Source organism: Eretmochelys imbricata, chromosome 9 (genome assembly GCF_965152235.1).
Source record: "Eretmochelys imbricata isolate rEreImb1 chromosome 9, rEreImb1.hap1, whole genome shotgun sequence".
In the NCBI taxonomy this organism is placed as follows: Eukaryota; Metazoa; Chordata; order Testudines; family Cheloniidae; genus Eretmochelys; species Eretmochelys imbricata.
Window position 1 is genome coordinate 55,091,503 of NC_135580.1, and position 19,569 is coordinate 55,111,071.

At 44.7% G+C, this 19,569-nt stretch overlaps 1 protein-coding gene across 19 annotated transcripts in view; it reads right to left on the reverse strand.

Annotated features, from left to right (window-relative positions):
• FARP2 (FERM, ARH/RhoGEF and pleckstrin domain protein 2) overlaps nt 1–19,569 on the reverse strand; it is a 235,941-nt gene that overhangs the window by 120,159 nt on the left and 96,213 nt on the right. For 17 of the 19 annotated variants that reach the window (XR_013347034.1, XR_013347033.1, XR_013347035.1 and 14 more), the window contains 3 exons: nt 15,564–15,642; nt 3,423–3,520; nt 1,490–1,604 (listed from right to left, as the gene is read on the reverse strand). Coding sequence is in view for 11 of the 19 variants with exons in the window: in XM_077825588.1 (XP_077681714.1) it covers nt 1,490–1,604; nt 3,423–3,520; nt 15,564–15,642 (292 nt within the window). In the remaining 8 variants the exon portion in view is untranslated. Of the gene's footprint in view, nt 1–1,489; nt 1,605–3,418; nt 3,521–15,563; nt 15,643–19,569 lie in introns of those variants that run through there. The other 2 variants (XM_077825591.1, XM_077825592.1) reach the window with 2 other exon arrangements.

Genomic DNA, 19,569 nt, shown 5'->3' on the forward strand with positions numbered 1-19,569 from the left:
AGAGCAATACCACGGAGCTCCATCTGCAGCCGAGGATGGTTGAGAAGGAACTGAGGGGACGGTCGGGGGAGCGCACACTACAGGACGTGCCAACGGCTACACGAGACAACTCCTGTGTGCGCCCTTCCCCCAACCGAGTACTGCTGTGAGAAATCTCCAATCTCTGGCGCAGGGACACACCGACACCTAGAGTGGAGCACCCACAGGGACACCACCGGAAGAAGAACGTTAATTCACTCATCTTGCATGTATATTGTGTTCTTGATTACTTATTAGGACCAGGTTTCAGAGTGGTAGCCGTGTTAGTCTGTATCAGCAAAAATGAACAAGGAGTCCTTGATGCACTACAAAAACTAATTTCCCTCTGCTGATACTCACACCTTCTTGTCAACTGTTTGAAATGGGCCACCTTGATTGCATTGGCCTCATTAGCCCTACAAAAATGATTTTCCCTCCCTTGGTATTTCCCCTTCTTGTCAACTGTTGAAAATAGGCCACTTCCACCTTAGCTGAATTGGCTTGTTAGCACTGCCCCCCCCCACTTGGTTAGGCAACTCCCATCTTTTCATGTGCTGTGTATTTATACCTGCCTACTGTATTTTCCATTCCATGCACTTGATGAAGTGGGTTTTAGCCCACGAAAGTTTATGCCCAAATAAATGTGTTAGTCTCTAAGGTGCCACAAGGACTCTTTGTTGTTTTTATTAGGACCAGTGGTTCTCTAACTTTAATGTTAACGTTTAATATGTGTTTAAAATTCCGTGTACCATTTTGTGAGCGAACGCCGCTTATGAACCTCCTTTCATGCCCTATACCCTCATTTCCCACTGCTTGCTTCTCAAAGTACTTCATTTTGCAAACAAATAGACCACAGGTAAGATGTGCTGAATCAGAGTGTTAAATATATACTTTATTATACAGTATGTGCAATGTGAGTGAGTTATTTCTAGAGAACATTAATTTTTACAGTTCCTGACCATTCTGTGTTTACATTCATCTTAAAGTTGTGGTAAAAATGTATTTGCAACTGGATTTGCTGTTTACTTCAAAAATACTTTTTAAAAGATCCCACAATATGTAGCACCAGATTTCTGTACTTTCTCAGTACAGTAGAACCTCAGAGTTATGAGCACCAGAGATACAAACTGACCAGTTCATTTGGAACTGGAAGTACACAATCAGGCAGCAGCAGAGACCAAAAAAATCACAAATACAGTACAGTTATGTATTAAATGTAAACTACTAAAAAATAAAGGGAAAGCAGCATTTTTCTTCTGCATAGTAAAGTTTCAAAGCTGTATTAAGTAACTGTTCAGTTGTAAACTTTTGAAAGAACTATAATATTTTGTTCAGAGTTACGAACATTTAGAAGTTCTGAACAACCTCCATTCCCGAGGTTTTCGTACTTTCGTACTTTCCCTGCACTGTTTCACCAGTATGCTGTAATACTATAACATTTCCAAAGAGCCCACTAATAATCTGCACTTACAAGTGCTTCCTGTGAAACTCCAGTATCTTTCCTTGTAGTCTTTCCTGGTTTGGCAAGTATTGGTTTGTTTTAAGGTGATCACGATCCACAGATTCATCAAAATCCCCAATCTCAGCTACGATAAAAAGTAATAGAACATGTCAGAATTTAAAGAAACAATACTTGAGTAAAGAAAATAAAGTTAATAATCTTCAATTCTAACTTTTCTATAAAATACCGTTTACATAGTACTTTAACTTGTTTATTTGTTTTTATAATGACATTTATTGGCATTCCCACATTTACAAGTTTTCACATGGGGGGTTTCCCATAAGAGACAGGAACAAACTATCAATGAGTTAACTTTATCTCTAAAAAGTCGTATCAGACTAATTCCTTCCAGTACTGTGAATTCGGAAACCATGGTTGGGACTTAAGTATGGTCTACATACAAAGCTGCAGCGCAGTTTAAATGCAACTTCGTGTTTAGCTTGCATCTGTAATTTACAGGTGCAAACTAAATGTATTTAAACAAGGTTTAAACTGATGAGTGTCCACATAGGGCTTTGCACCTTTTAATTAAATTAGTTTTAAACAGATTTAAGTTAAACCAGTGCAATTTCTGTGTAGACAAGCTCAGAGTAGTTTTGTAAAACCATGATAAACATATTTCAGTTTAAGCTTCAAAAAGGATTGTTATAAAAACATCAGAATTTTTTTAAACATAGTTATGAAAAATACCATGAAAGTATCCTGTTTAAAATTAGGCTGACCTATAAAACCTAGAGGTTTTAAACATGAGCATCTTGTAAATATATTAAGCCCAAAATATTGATATTCCTTTGTCACCTTTGCTTTTCCAGCATCCTAAGATTCACTCCTGAAACAACCTGGCCGCAGATGTTGATACTTACTCAGCTGTTCCATGTTGATTTAAAGTTCTCTCAAAAACACAAGGTCGTGCTAGAAAATCCTTGGCAAGTTTTCATAGCACAAATCATTGGACATTATGTAAGATAGGTTTGGCCTTCCAATAAATGGAGTCATATTTTATTATTGTGTCTGAAGAGGTGTTTCTTAAACATTTTTGGTTTGGGTGGGAAAGCAGAAAGGAAGAATGTATCCCCTTTGTCTTATATTTAAGATTTGTAAATACATATATCATTGCTTGTCTCCTTTAATCCTCAGGGCCAGATTTTCAATGCTATTTTGGCACCTAAATGCCTTTGAAAATCTGGGTTTAGGGCCCTCAGGGCAAGCATCTTGAGGGTCCTAAACAGAAACCAAGTCCATTCAGCCTCCACCCTCACTCCCAAACAGAAGCCCACCACCTACTTTTCCAATTCTCCCTTCTAACTCTTCCTAGCAACAAGTCCTTCCCCAGAAGGACGATATTCACACTATCAGGCCTGTTTTCTTGTGTTGCCAGATTCCTGCTCTAATTCCCTCCACTTCCTGCCTGCCCGCCACATGTACGCTGCCTTGTAGCCTGAAGTTGATTTGGAAACTGGCATTGGGAGTAATTAAGGCAGATAAGAAGGGCAGGCCAGAAAATGAGCAAGGTTACTGGCAGTGGGAGGCAGAGCCAGGTGAGAGTTACAACAGATAAGAGTCTTGACTCAGCCCCACCTTCCAGCAGCCAAAACGATATTGCTTTTAAGCACAACACTCCAAAGTGGCCTCCTTCTCAACCCCATTAAAACTGGCCAATCCTCATTGTGTTAAACACATGGTGATTATCCAGTATGCAAAAGGTTAAAGATTAACCAGTTAAGTTTATCAATATTCGACTTGTGAAATAGAAAATACTTATTTTAGGGGGTTTTTTTTTGTGGTTTTGTTTTTGTTTTTTAATTATCAACGTGCAGGTAATGCTTTGTATATGCTGATATATGATCTGGTTCAGTTTAGCAGTGGCAATATCAGTTGATGCTGGTACAGCCAACATACTAACACTGCAGAAGATGAGAGATGATCAGAGCTGCTGTGTTGTCACTGCAGGTTAGTCGTTCCTCTGCCAAGTCTCTCTTGATTTGTAATGCAAACAGATACCTAAAAAGGAAAAGTTCAATCTTTTGATGAGCTAAAGAAAACAACTCAACACTACTTACATAATAAGCAGCTTCTACAAATATTCTTCAAAAAGTACATAAAACAGAACTCTTAATTTATCAATGACAATCACATAAAATTAAAAAAGAAGTAGATAACATAGCTACGTCAAATCCCTAACCAATCTGGCCACATAAAGCAATTTAATAGTGTGATGGAGTCAACTGACATAGAGGAACCAAAGAAAGGAAAAGCCTAGCTCTTTGAAAAGCTTGGCTTATCAGAAAGCAGGTTTTAGAAAGTTTGTTTCGACCTCAGGATTAGATCTCGGTCATGGTTCAGAGGGTTTCACCTACCCACACAGTGGGGGACGTGCATGGCTACTAATATTTTATTAGCAAAGTATGCAGAGAATGGGAGGAGTCTGGGGTCTTTTAAAACTTCTAATTCAGCCTGAGAAGATACAGCACTGGGGACAGATGATATTGGATTTGAGACTTTGGCTGGAGCTTACCTATTTAAAGAAACCATGGACTGTTCAGTGAGTAAAAACTTTAGGCAAGCCGATATACCAGTAGTTGTGGAGAAATGTGACTGAATGCAATGGGTGACTCTGCTGATGTAATACTTGTGTTTTAAGAACTTGTCAGTTTGTCCCCCATCCCTGCCCTTATGTCGTAGGCAAACCATCTTGGCTCAACAGTGAATACCTGGTGATAAGTGCATTTTTACCCCCAATCTCTGTTTTAAGAATAGATACTATCCCTTTGTAACCTCAGCCATCAAACCTACAAACTGACTTGCTATTCATTCTGTGGGAGTAACATCAGAGCCTTTAATTTAACTGCTCAGCCCATCCTTCAGACCACTGTTCAGATGGTTTGGGACTTTGTGTAGAAGCTTTACTTGAAATTGAAACAGACTCTCTCAACTTCCCACTTCAAAAAAAATTCTAAAATGAGCATACTATCAGTTTTCTTCTTGATCTATCACAAAACCTGCTAGGTACACATTACTCTTAATTTATAGTTGGGGAAAACACCCAACTATATATTTATATTAGAATAATTAAGGTTCTTTGATATAGTCAGTGTAGAGCCCATTGTAGGTGCACATGTATCTCCTGTGCACGAGATAACAGTCTTTTGAATAGCAGTTCTGTCAGGATTGAGCATGTGCCCTGTAGCTCCTCATGCTTCTATGCAAGGGCATAAAGGGTGTAATGGTCATCACACTTCCTCAGTTCCTGTGCAATTCAAAGTGCATGTTAGCTGAGATCACCAAAAGCAGGGATAAAGCAGGGGTGGGCAAACTACGGCCCATGGGCCAAATCCGGCCTGTCAGGCCTTTTAATCTGACCCTCAAGCTCCTGCCAGGGAGCGGGGTTGGGGGCTTGCCCTGTTCCACATGTGCTGTGGCTCTGCGTGGCTCCCAGAACCAGCCGCATGTCCCCCCTTTGGGTCCTAAGCGTAGAGGCAGCCAGGGGGCTCTGCACACTGCCCCAAGCACCAGCTCTGCAGCTCCCACTGGCCGGGAGCCATGGCCAATGGGAGCTTCAGGGGCGGCATGCAGAGCTGTCTGGCCAGTGCCTCCACATAGGAGCTGGAGGGGGGACATGCCGCTGCTTCTGGAAGCTGCTCGACGTAAGCATCACCAGGAGCCTGCATCCCTGACATCCTCCCATGTCCCAACTGCCAGCCTTGATCCCCCTCCCTCCCTCCAAACCCCTCAGTCCCAGCCCGGAACATCCTCCTGCTCCCCAAACCCCTCATCCCCAGCCCCACCCCAGAATCTGCACCCCCAGCTGGAGCCCTCACCGCCTCCCAACCCCCTGTCCCAGCCTGGAGCCCTCTCCCACACCTTGAACTCTTCATTTCTTACCCCACCCCAGAGCCCCTATCTCCAGCCAGAGCCCTCACCTCAACCCCCAATTTCGTGAGCATTCATGACCTGCCATATAATGTCCATAGCCAGATGTGGCCCCCAGGCCAAAAAGTTTGCCCACCCCTGGGATAGAGGGTGGGTTGCACAATTCATACTCACATCTCAAAGACACAGTTACTGTAGGATAAGTAACAGTTCTTTATTCTTTGCGTATGTGTCAGTGTGGATCCTGTGACGCTGCACTCTATATGATTTTATGAAAGTATGCTGATGAGTGTGAATATAATGTAACTAAAATATGCTTCATGCAAAAGGTCTCTTGTAAGATTACAAAACTTATAATCTACTGAGTGTGGTCATCCTATTTGTATAAATGTATCACTCTTGTATCTGAAACTAGAAATATGAAATATAACTCTGAGGGCCTATTGTAATTATGCAAAGTGTGGGCCATTAATGGTGGTTTGGAATCTGGATGGCTCCCACCAGCCAGGACAATTGACTGTCGATGGCTCTGTATGCAGATTTCAGAGTAACAGCCGCGTTAGTCTGTATTCGCAAAAAGAAAAGGAGTACTTGTGGCACCTTACAGACTAACCAATTTATTTGAGCATGAGCTTTCGTGAGCTACAGCTCTTGGTTAGTCTCTAAGGTGCCACAAGTACTCCTTTTCTGTTTGCAGACAGGCCTTCCTGTGAGTCAGGCTGGGAGGAATGAAGTCTTGGGGTCTCACAGGACATGTGATCACATCACCTGAACTGGAATCCATCTTTAACCTGGTGTTTTTCCATTGAGAAGGAGGGGTGGGAATCCAGAGGAACAAAGGATTCCCGTCTTATGCAAAAGATATATAAGTGGATGGAACAGACCAAGAAGCGGCAGCCATCATGAGAAATCCCCTAGCTACCACCTGAGCTGGAACAAGGGCTGTACCAGGGGAAAGGATTGTGCCCAGACTAGAAAGGTGTCTGGTCTGTGAAATAAACTTATTGAAACATCTCTAAGGGTGAGATTTTATCTGTATTCAGTTTTTATTACTGTACTCGACTTAGATTTGCGTATTTTGTTTTATTTTGCTTAGTAATTCACTTTGCTCTGTCTGTTACTACTTGGAATCACTCAAATCCTACTTTCGGTATTTAATAAAATCACTTTTTACTTATTAATTAATCCAGAGTATGTATTAATACCTGGGGGGGGCCACACAGCTGTGCATATCTCTCTATCAGTGTTATAGAGGGCAAACAATTCATGAATTTACCCTGTATAAGCTTTATACACGGTAAAACGGATTTATTTAGGATTTGGACCCAATTGGTAGTTGGGCATCTGAGTGTTAAAGACAGGAACACTTCTATAAGCTGCTTTCAGTTAAGCCTACAGCAGTTAGGGGACATTGTTTAGACCTGGGTCTGGGTTTGCAGCAGGCTAGCGGGTCTGGCTCAAACCATGCAGGGCAGTGAAGTCCTAAGCTGACAGGGAAAGAAAGCAGGAGCAGAAGTAGTCTTGGCACATCAGGTGGCAGCTCCCAGGGGGTTTCTGTGATCCAACCCGTCACAGATCCTAGTATAGGTGACTGGCCAGCAGTACATCTTCGGGATGTTCGGATGAGAAGTATCAGCTGCCTCTGTCAAACAGAGATTGTAGTACTGCTCTACTGAAGTTGGCATCTACCCTGTCAGCTAGGTACAGTGTAGAATGCTTGACAAGAATTGGGGGGTGGGGGGAGAATTACTCCATATCGCTGCCTTGCCACATTCAGAAACTGGCAAATTTCTGAAACAGGGGGAGGATGTCACTTGAGCTCTGATGGAGTAAGCCTTGATGTTCAGTAAGAGATGTACACCAGTCAATTGTTTACAGTAAGATACATTGTGTTATCCACTTAGATATTCGATGTGATGGCCTGGCCTTTGGACTGCCCAACTATAGCCAGAAATAACCCAGGAGACAGTCTGAACAGCTTGGTTTTGTTGATGAAGTAATATAAGGCTCTGGAAACATCCAGTGTATGCAACTTCTCTCCTGATATAGCATGGAGCTTCATGAAGAAGTTAATGCAAGTTACCTAATTTTTATTCCTGGGGGAATTCTGCATCACTGTACTTGTGCAGAATTCATGTCCCCCTCAGATTTCTTTGCTTCCCCACAGAAAATGACTGCTCACAGGAAAGCAAAGGGAAACTGCAAGAGCCATCATGCGCCCCCCTCAGCAACACAGGCAGCTTGACTCAGTAGAGATGTAAATCACCGCCGCGGGAGCGGAGGGCTGGGCAGTCATGTGTGAGAGAGAGAGACTGACTCTCTGCACTCGGCGTGGAGGGGCAGGGCTTCAGAGTGTTTCTGAGGAGGCAGGCATGGGACAGGCTCTGTCCCTTCAGGCAGAGAAGAATGTATCAGCCTGCCTGCTAAGTAAATTGTTCCCATTGTCTTTTTGAATTCCCCCAGGAGTATAAAACAGGTATAAAAGTTTTAAGGCTCCTTCACATTGCCAGAGGGGTGTAAAGGACAGTATGGCCTTATAAATGCTTCTGGGGTTTTCGTGATTTGAACTGGTCTAAATTTTTGGACTGAAAAAATGTCCTATCAAAATGTGCTCCATGAACGGTTTGCTACTGACCTTTCTGGAGATGATCAGTAGCCAGTGTAAATTGTGAGTTTGATTCCCCAGCCCTCATTCGCTATAATGTAACACTGAGCAAATGGCTGCATATATTTGTTGACTAATAACTAGAAATAAAAAGTCAAACCTAGCTACATTACGATCAGGCAAGGGGGTTTGAGGATTTCTTCCAGTGCTCCCCACTCCCATTCTCCATCCATTGTATTGTAGTTTAAATAAATTACCGAAATAATGGAAACCAGAGTGATTATATTGCCTTATTTTGACAAATAAAACATGCAGAATTTTAAAATATCGTGCACATAATTTTTAATTTTTTGGTGCAAAATTCCCCCAGGAGTAACTGATTAAAATAGAACTCAGACCACCTTGGGGATGAAGTTTCAGCACTGCCTTGTGCCTATGAAATGCCGTGTAGGAAGGGTCACCCATAAGTGCTTGAAGCTCACTCTCTCTCCTGGCTGAAGTGATAGCAACTAGGAAGACAATCTTCAGTGAGATGAAGAAAGAAGCATTCTGAAAGGGGCTTGCAGGGAAGCGCCTTGAGTATCAACAGGACAACATGGAGGTCCCAGGCAGCAGCAAGTTCTCTGACTTCTGCTACCTCGGTAGCCAACTTTCTCAAAACGCAAAAATCAACAGAGAGATCCAGCACAGGATCCAGTGTGCAAGTGTTTCCTTTAGGAAATTACTCGGACACATTTTCACGGATCGTGACCTAAGGCAGAACACCAAGATCCAGGTCAATAAGACAATTGTTATTCCTACACTCCTTTATGGATGCGAAACCTGGGTGACTATCGACAGCACCTCAAGAGTCTGACTGATAGGTGTAATAGGAAGAAAGCCTGAGATATAAGCCCTTGTATTAGAGGCCTGGTATGAGGCTTGAGCTAAAGTAGTGGGCAAGCTTTGCTGATATAAAGCGAAGTTAGCAAAAGTTAAGCTGTGAGCAAATGTCAGGCTCTGCTATTTGAAAGTTTACAGAATTTGGCAAGAACAGGGCTAATATTGCAGAAACATACATTTTTAAAAAGTGCTAGACACAGAGTACTTAAGCAAACACATTTCAGAAGAGTGGTACCAAAACATCCCTATATTAAGAATGGTACAAAAATATTTCCCAAGGATAACAGGAACATACTGACCGCTTTTAAAAGATACAGTGTAATAGAGATGTTTTGACTGAACCAATATGTACAAGGAGATGGGTGATGACGAGGCACGTCAGGGGGCAGTAACTAACTATGTTAGAGGGGCAGTACATAACTTGTTTGTATTAGGTGTGACAAAAAGTTCTGACCTTGTCTCAGTGGGTCCTGCTCTTCTTGGTGGATTACGCTAGCCACAGAAGCTAACTGTGACCCCAAGGCCTTCGTGGCCTTCCTCTCTTTTTTTGTCTTCCTGGTCTTTCAGGGGGCTGAGAACAGATCCTGAGAAATCTCAGCAAACATGAGGGGTTGACTTTCCTCCGGCGACGAGTCACTGCCCTCAGGGTCCCCACCTCCCTCCAGGCTCTCCGGGGAGCAAGGGGCGGGGGGGGAAGTAAATTATCAAACCCTGGTTAGTCCCTCCTAAGGACTACAGGATATGGGAGTTTAGGAACTATGCCCACTGTCACCTCAATGGGGTTCCCCTGAACCTCTGTCTCCACATTTGGATGGTGGGGTAATGGCCCACAGCCCCATGCATGCACATCACTGCTACATGTTTGGCTTGTAGCAGCTGGCTACTTTTTACCAGCTTACCCAATATCAGGGTGATTGCACTCCCAGAGTCCACAAGCGCTGTAGTCTCTGCTCCGTTTATCCTCACCGGCCTGGTGGACTTATGCAGGGCTAAGGCGACCCCCACGAGGTGGATAAGGGAGCACGGGACCTCCCAAACCCCCAAAATTAAATTGTATAGGATCCTTGGTGCTGGGACACTGTGCTGCTATGTGACCCCATTCCCCACATGCATAACATCTATAATTGCTTCTAGTCACTCTCCTATCGCGTGAGTTGGGGGTTTACTCCCAGGGATCTCCCCACTCAGGCCAATCCCTTCCTTCTGAGGTCCCTGCTGGTTTTCGCCCCCCCCCTTCCACCTAGGACTCCTCGGAGATTTGGCCACCCAACCTTCCAGGGTTGGGGTTGGGAGTTTGCTCCAAAAGGGGCCTTCCTTGGGCAGTCGGGTCAATTCTCTCACTGTCATCCGTCTTTTTAGCAGCATGATCATCTCATCATAGGTGGATGGATTATCTGGCCTACCCATTTGCGGAGATCTGGTGGCAGTCACCACATGTAATGGGCCATGACCAGGGTCCCCAAAATCTCCTCTGGGCTACACGCCTCGGGCTGTAACCACATCCGCGCGAGGTGTATGAGGTCGAATAGCTGGGACCTCAGGGGTTTGTTCTCCTGGTATTTCCACTCATGGAACCTCTGGACCCGTACCACTGCCATCATCCCTGATCATGATAGGATCTCTGCCTTCAGCCGGGAATAGTCAATGGCATCCATGGGAGGCGGGTCAAAGTAGGCCTTCTGGGCCTCTCTGCACAAAAAAGGAGCGAGAATGCTGGTCCACTGCTCCTGGGGCCACGCCTCACGCTGAGCAGTCCTTTCAAATCAGAGGAGATATGCCTCTACTTCATCTTCCGACATCACTTTTGCAGACAACCAGTGGCCCTCAGGGTTCGCGTCCCATTGGACCCCCGGACCTGGGTGGTGAGGATTTTCAACTGGTCCGTTACCTCTCGCAAGAGGGCATGATCTTGGGTTGCCTGGCCCATTAATAATTGATTGGTTTCCTACTGTAGCCACATAGACTCCTGTTGTGCCATTGCCTGAAACCGTGTAGCCTCCTGTTAGACCACTGTGGCTTGCACCAGAGCTCACACCACCTCGTCCATTGTGGTACAAAACAAAACCCCAAAACCCCAGTGCGCTTTTTTTTTTAAACCTCTCTCTTCCGCCATGCTGTGAAAGACTATCCCACTGGTAACACCAGTTGTGACAAAGCTCCGACCTGGTCTCAGTGGGTCCTGCACTTCCTGGAGGATTACGGTAGCTTCAGAGGCTCATTGTGACTTTCCACATAGCCCTTCTCTCTCTAGAGGCAAGGGTCACAGCCTACTGAGCCATTTTCATCGTAAGCCAGCAAGGGAGGTGAAGAGAAGCAACCCTCCATTGCACAGTCTCTGTTGTCTCACAGTCTCAGTGAATTAATCGGGGAAGGGGGGAGCCTGGGCCCGCCCTCTACTCCAGGCTTCGGCCCAGGGACCTAATAGTAGCAGCTATTGGTAGCTGGCTTTTTGGAAACTGGATGAGTACAATTCCCCAGGCCACTTACCCACAGCAGCCCCCACTGCCTCAATATCTACCTAACCCTTACCTCAGGGCCTCCTTCCTTGTGCCTATACAGTTTCTACTGCTCAGTTTCTCCAGCAGCGCGGCTTCCTCCTACTGCTCCTGACACATGCGCCCACCTGACTAACTGGGAGGCTTTTAACTAGTTTCAGCCAGCCCCTGATTGGCTTCAGGTGTCCCAGTTAATCTAGCTATCTTCACTGCTTTTTGGAAGGATCTTAATTGGCCCCAGGTGTCTTAACTGACCTGGAGCAACTGCCAATTGCTTACCCTGGTAACAGGTATTTGTTTAGCCTGGGGCTAATATATCTGTCTCCCACTACTTTCCTTAGCCATCTGGCTTTGCCCCATCACATAGGGTATGAAGACGTATTTTTGAGAGAGTGTTTTGGTCCAGCCAAGGGAGGAATGGAAAGTCCTGCCACTCACTGAGCTGCGTTTATTGTTATGGGCATACATGTTTCAATATTTTTGTAGCGTTTTCCAGGTGCTATTACCATGCTTTGTTGACAGTAAACCTGGCCTGGTGTCTTCGTATCTTAACTGATTTTGTGGTTATTGGATGGTTTGCTCAAGGTTTGCTATACTGGCTGTTTGTGCAGAGCTGGGGCAGCACACAGGGAGAACACACACACACACACAGATACACACACAGCCAAACATCTAATCATACTGGTGACCAATGACCGCTCATCTGGTAAGTAAGCGAGCTGTCCTCTGTAGAAATCACAATCTAACATGACAGAATACCATGAGCTAGGGAACCCCCTTATCCCCTCCGTGCAAAGCTGAACATCTAACCACAGTAGGTAGGTCTTCAATAGATCTTTGAGGAACTTAGATACCATTGAGTAGGAGAAGACAGCACAACCATACATGTAGACAGCATGCACAGATCATTGCAAGGTGGACTGTAAAGGAGCTGAACAAAAGGGTGCAGTGTTTCAGATGAAGCAAATATTCTGTGGCACTAATGCCTGCATAGTGTCCAGGACGTGTTCTGCTGCCTATACTCAGAACCTCTTCCATGTCGACAAATAAGTTTTTCTGTGGATGTATCGGGATCTCCTGATCTGTACCAGGACTTCCTGGTCTTGTCTAGAGCAATCCCTACCTGTGGTACTTAACTAGCCAATATCCTCATGCCTCACCTGAGGCAAAACTGTATCATTCAATACCATCCTTGGGGTCACGCTCTGAGGATAGGGGAGAAGAAATCTTACTCAGTGCTGCTGAAACAGCACTGAGGAGACCTCTGTACTGGTTCCAGTGACGGTCACTGATTCAATGCACAGTCTGTCTGGAGGCAACATCAGTGCTTCTATGAATGCATATCTCAGGCTCTTGATAAGCTTGACCATTTGTGCTAGTAGCACGTCTCCTTTTCCAAGTGCACTCCCATCTTGGTGGAGGATCTGAAGGCTGTGTTTTTGAAGAAAGCGATGTTCTATGTCCTCCTTGCAGAATGATCCTGAATGGTGTTTGGAGTTACATTTTTGCTCCGTCCCACTTTGCCTCTGGGTGTCAGTCTTCTGTAAAAAGGGTATGGGGTGGCTGGTTCTATCTCTGCCAGTGCTGAGATTGACATTGTCGGTACTGGCTTCAACATGATCCTCTTCACACATTTCTTCTTTAACACCCTATTGCTGGGTATGATGTCTGCTTGATGGATTTGCTGGCTGACACAGACTCTTTTGCCTTCATTTTGGTGTCATTTCCTCTGGGTCTAAAGTCACCTGTATGGATTGCTCAAGATGACGTCATATGAGCCTAACATGCATGGATTTGCAGCCATAGGCACCAACTAAAATATTAGTTGGTGCTTAGCACCCACCGGCAGCCAGCTCCCCACCTCCGCTCCAGTGCCTCCCGTCCGCCTGCAGCCCGACGATCAACTCCTCCCCCTCCCTCCCAGCACCTCCCACCTGCCACAATCAGCTGTTCCACAGCATGCAGGAGGCACTGGGCGGGGGAGGGGGAGAGAGGATGGAACGGGGACAGGGCATGCTCGAGGGAGGGTGGAAGAGAAGCGGGAGTGGGAAGAAGAGGGGCAGGGGTGGGGGCTTGGGAGAAAGGGTGGGGTGGAGGCAGGGCCTGATGCAGAGCAGAAAGAGGCAAGACGGGGTGGAAGTTTGGGGGACGGGGTCGGGTGGGGGCAGGGCCTCAGGCGGAGTGGGAGATTGAGCAGCTCCAGGACCCGGAGGAAGCCGGTGCCTGTGCTTGCAGGTCCTCAAAGAAAATTACCAGCATGCTGAACACTTGTCCAAGACGTGGCTCTCCCCCAGGCAGAAGATGCAATGACTTTGTCCATCAGTGAGGGGAATGAGGCAGTCACAAGACTGGCAGGGTTTGAACCCTAATGGTTTTGAGTCAGCCATAAGGCAAGAAGGTTGGCACAAAGCGCCTCATCCCACTGTGCGGGAAGAGAGACACCAGACTTTAAGTCCAACTTGAGGAAGGAGAAGAAAGAAAATGAAAATGAAATTTCTTCACCCAATTAGCAAAAAGGAATGAATTTGAAACTCTAATAAAGTAGTTGGTTTCATCTTGCTGCCACAGGTAATAGTGAACTGAGGGAGAGTCCCGGCCACTCCATCCTTTATGACCTTGCACAGGACTCCAAGGTATTACAGGGCACATGCATAACCCTGACAGACCCTGCTGTTCAAAAGATTCCAATATTGCATAAATATGCATCTACAGTGGGATCCATCCTAACACACATTAAAAGTGGAGCAGCATGGGAGAAGGTACCAAGATGCTTACTGAAAGTGGATGATGAAGAGTGGCATCATGGCCTTACTGCAGGTGGGACATGACATTTTGATAGTGACAGAGATGGTAGTAATAAATCTGGAAAGGTCTGGCAAGGGAGGACAAGTAGCTTATGTTCAGTGCAATAGAGAACGGAGAGTAAGTGGAGGGATGCAAAGAAATGGGTAAAAAGAAAAGGAGTACTTGTGGCACCTTAGAGACTAACAAATTTATTTGAGCATAAGCTTTCGTGAGCTACAGCTCACTTCATTGGATGCATTCAGAAATGGGTGACACAGTCAAAGCATTGGGCTAGGAAATGCTCTTTGAAGCAACGTTTTGAATAGATATGAGCAGGGCAAGATCACATTTGACAAGGCTAGAGAAAAGGATGTTACAGTAATCAAAACAGGACAAACTTTTAGCTGTGAGGATGAATAGAAAAGGCTGTGCCTTACAGATGTTATGCAGAAAAAAAATCAACAACATTTAGACATAGCCTGGATTCAGGACCTTAGAGAGAGGTCCAAGTCTGATATGAAACCCAGGTTACAAGCCTGAGTCACCTAAGATTATGAGGACGACAGAGATGTGGGATCTAGGTTTGTGCTCGCAGGAGGAGAGGATGGAAAATCAAAGTGAAGAGAGGAAGAGGAGAAGGTAGAGGTGGTGAGAACTATAGAGAGGTGGGGGTAACCAGGAAGGAGAGATGGAGACAGTTGGGGGAAAGAGGAAGACAGCTGCTATGATGCAGAACAAAGGTGTGATGAGAGGCAGATGGACAAGATTACAACTATCCTAGGGAAGATCTGTTACAGGTAGATCTCTCCAATCACATTACCTGTTGGTGATGAAGGGACAGGACCAGAGTACATTTACAGATAGTAACTGCTTAAGATATCAATTATTTACTAACTTTTAAAAATCTGACATAAGTAACATGCTAAATATGATAAGCATATCAGCAGAAGCTGTTATAGATGTAATCTGCTACTAACCTGTTGGATTCTTACAATTTGATAATTAACCATTTATTAAAACATTTATCACTTAATCCTTCTAGAAACTATTTATAGATGTACGATATAAAGAGTGACTGTTTCCTCTATACAACTGCCTCCTTCAATGGTAACACATCACATGTTCGGTAGGCAGAAATTGTCCCAGCTGACCTGCACTGTTATCTATTCATGCAAACTTTCACCAGTTTTTACAGCCACAGGGATCATCTACCACCTGAATCATTAAGATAGGTATTTCTGTTAGAAATGTGACTTTCTAACAGAAATGCTCCCCAACCTTCCCTAAAAGATAATCTTTATTGTTATAACAGAGAAAATATCCTCTTAGGTGAGCTTATTTCTGTCTTCCCTTCATTTCCATATTTTTAACCACTAACGAACATTAATTACTTTGAAAGATATTTTACCTGGTATATTCCTCTTGCAGTTGACCAGGGTCAGGAGGGAAAAACTTTACAGCTAGATGAAGCATTGTATTCTTTGGTCCTATGAAAAAAATATTAAACAGTTTTACAAACATAAATATCTCTATAAAGAATAAGGGAAGGACTTATAACAACAGAATTTTAAATGAATGAGACAAAACAGGCAGTTTGAATTACAGAATGTTCTGTAATGACCTACGATATAAAAAAACTTAGCAATAGCAGTAATATTGTGTTAACTTTGAATTTAGCACTTCAGATCATTGAACTGTGTCACCTCTAATTAAGAGATGTTGTCACTGGATCTGAATATTACAATTGCTTACTGTACCGTTACTAAATACCAGCATTCTGATTATCAAAGAAAAGGCTTAATGTTCTTCAGCCAAGCGGAACACTAGCCAATCTTCATTTAAAAAGTATATTGTACGTTTATTAATAGATATATACTATCTTACAAGGAATTACAGTAATTCCACTGAGATAATAATGACAATTATTTAATCATTACTCTCATGCTTTATCACCAGAACACCATTTTCATATAATGCAATGCAATTCAATCCATGTGTCATTTTACCACCCTGGGCTATCAATACCAAAAACTACATAATGTAATATTATAGGTGAGAATGTCATGGCACGAATTTAAGGAAATTTAAAATTATAGCCCACTCCCCGTGTCCAAATGGTCTAGTGTTCCTTGTTTTTGTTAATTTCATTTTATGCTGCCTCCAAATTTTCAGTTTTCAGTGACCTGCACAGAGGCCAGCAGGAAACCTGACAGGTTCTTAACCGAAGAAGGGGCCCAGGACCATTGCCACCACCCAGATGATTCACCCCCACAGGGCTTACACAGACAGACAAGGGACAGAAACTGGGATCCCTACCAGATGTACACATCCTTCCACTTTCAGCCCCCAAAAGGCTGGAGACAATCTACTTTAAATAAGCAGAGAGCCACAGGGATAAAAGAAGGGCCTCTGGAACTCCCAAGTGGCTAGTCTCCCTGCAGCTCCATTAGTGCTGACTGGGGCAGCTAGCCTCAAAAAAATAAGACTAGGCCTCCTGATACTGGAATTTCCCAACTTCTGCCCACCTCCTTTCTAGATCAAAACAGACCATGTCAAAGAAGGAGCAAGCCATGTGGGAGAGAAAATGCCACTTCCTGATACCAGATTTCTCTCCCCTATATGTCATGCAGGGAACAGCCATACCCTGCCCACTACAGTACATGCCATCAGCCATTTCAAAGCTAATTTATGCACATATATGCGCATTAACATCTACTTTTTGTCTGGAGGATGTTGGCAGATACAAGGCAAACCGGTGCAATTCAGAAACCATAAAGAATGAAGAAAAACAATGATCTAGAGCTGACAATAAGCAGACTAAGATCTGTGAATGTTGAAGAAAGGTGGCCAAATGTCCCAGTTTACTACCGTTATCCTGGAAGATTATACTGAAACTAGGATTTTGTTCTGTTTTCACTATAATATTGGGACATCTGGTTCCGCTATACCTACTGACAATCTATCCCCCTTTCTCTCTCTCTATCTCTCACACACACACACTTGTTAATCTGGGATTGTAAATAATATCATCTCTCTGGTGTATAAATGGGAGAAATTAAACTGAAGAGCCATGTCAGAGCACCCCCATGAGCAGCTCCCAGCCACAGAACTCAAGATCTTAGGATTCTGAAAGCCTTAGTAAATCAGACAAGTAAGACCCTCATCGTGACTACAGCCCCAACCAGAGGAAAGGAAGTAGGACATGGGATAGTTGGAGGAAAAAGGAGAATGTGAATAAAACCCCGCAGAGTGAAATAATTAGGGTTCCTATTTAGAGACAACAAGAAAAGGAGTACTTGTGGCACCTTAGAGACTAACCAATTTATTTGAGCATAAGCTTTCGTGAGCTACATGTGGCTGCATACAGTATGCATCCGATGAAGTGAGCTGTAGCTCACGAAAGCTTATGCTCAAATAAATTGGTTAGTCTCTAAGGTGCCACAAGTACTCCTTTTCTTTTTGCGAATACAGACTAACACAGCTGTTACTCTGAAACCTATTTAGAGACAACAGATCACCACTCTTGAACACTTTAAAGCTCTCAGTGATGTGTGTCTCTAGAAATAAATACTTCCACTTCATTAGGCTGAAAAAATTAAAAAATGGTTACTCACCTTTTGTAATTGTTATTCTTCGAGATATGTTGCTCATCTCTATTCCAGTTAGGTGCGTGCGCACACCATGTGCACAGCTGTTGGAAGTTTGTTCCCTAGCAGCTACCCGTTGGGCCGCCTGTGGAGCCCCCTGGAGTGGCGCCGGTATGGTTCTCTATATTCGACCCTGCCAGCCCCATCCCCCTTCAGTTCCTTCTTGCTGGCTACTCCAACAGAGGGGAAGGTGGGGGGGAATGGAATAGATATGAGCAACACATCTCGAAGAACAACAGTTATAAAAGGTGAGTAATCGTTTTTTCTTCTTCGAGTGCTTGCTCATATCAATTCCAGTTAGGTGACTCTCAAGCCTTACCTAGGAGGTGGGGTCGGAGTCAAGGTATTGCTGACCACAGTACCGCTCTACCGAAGGCCGCATCATTTCTGTATTGGTGGACGATGGCGTAATGCGACGTGAAAGTATGCACAGGAGACCACGTCACGGCCCTGCAGATTTCCTGGAGAGTACTTGGGCTAGAAAGGCTGCCAACAAGGCCTGTGCCCTCGTGGAGTGAGCTGTAATAGCAGGTAGAGGAACTTTTCCCAAGTCATAACAGGTGCGGATACAAGTGGTGATCCAGGAGGAGAGCCGCTAAGAAGAGACTGGTAATCCCTTCATCCGTTCTGCTATTGCAAAAAAAAAAAACAAAAAACTGAGTTGTCTTTCCAAACAGCCTTGTTCGCTCGATGTAGAAAGCGAGTGCCCTCCTGACATCCAGCGAGTGCAGCTTTTGTTCTTGAAAGCTGTTGTCTGGCTTTGGGTAAAAGACAGGCAGGCAGATGTCCCGGCTAATACGAAAACGGGACACCACCTTGGGAAGGAAAGCTGGATGAGGCCTATGATGAACCTTGTTTTTATGAAAAATTGTGTACAGGCGCTCTGAGGTGAGGGCCTGCAGCTCAGACACACATCATGCCAAGGTGATAGCCACCAGAAAAGTTACTTTCCAAGAGAGGTAAAGAAGTGGACAGGAGGGTTCAAAGGGAGGACCCATGAGGCGGGAGAGGTCTAGGTTAAGGTCCCAAGCCAGGATGGGGTGCTTTATCAGGGAATGTATCTTCTCCAGGCCTTTCAGGAAACGACCCACAATGGGATTAGCGAACACTGAACGACCAGAATCGCCTTGATGGAAGGCCGAGATGGCCGCAAGGTGGACCTTGAAAGAACCAAATGCAAGACGCTTGTCCTTTAGGTACATGAGATAGTCCAGGATAAAAGGAATGAGGGCCTGGGATGGGAGCACCTGCCTTTGGGCGCACCAGCTGGAGAATCTTTTCCATTTCGCCCTGTATGTGGCCCTAGTAGACGGTTTGCGGCTTTCCAGAAGGACCTGCCTCACCTGATCCAAACAGGCAAGCTCTGCCTGATTTAGCCAAGGATTCTCCAGGCCATGAGGTAGAGAGACAGAAGGTCTGAGTGAAGGAGGAGACTTTAGTTCTTTGTAATGAGGTCGGGAATGAGAGGTAGCCGTATCAGCAGCTGGACCAATAAGTCCATGAGGGTGGGGTACCAGTACTGGCGAAGCCAAGCTGGAGCCATCAAAATGATGTCCGCCTTGTCCCCGCGGATTTTGAGGAGCACTTTGTGGATCAGTGGAAATGGTGGGAAGGCGTATAGCAGCTGCCCATCCATGGGATCATGAACGCATCTGCGATCGAGCCTGGACTGTGACTCCTGAAGGACCAAAAGGTTGGGCACTTCCTGTTGGCCCATGTGGCCAACAGGTTGATTTGGGGAAACCCCCAACTGTGGAAGATGGAGTG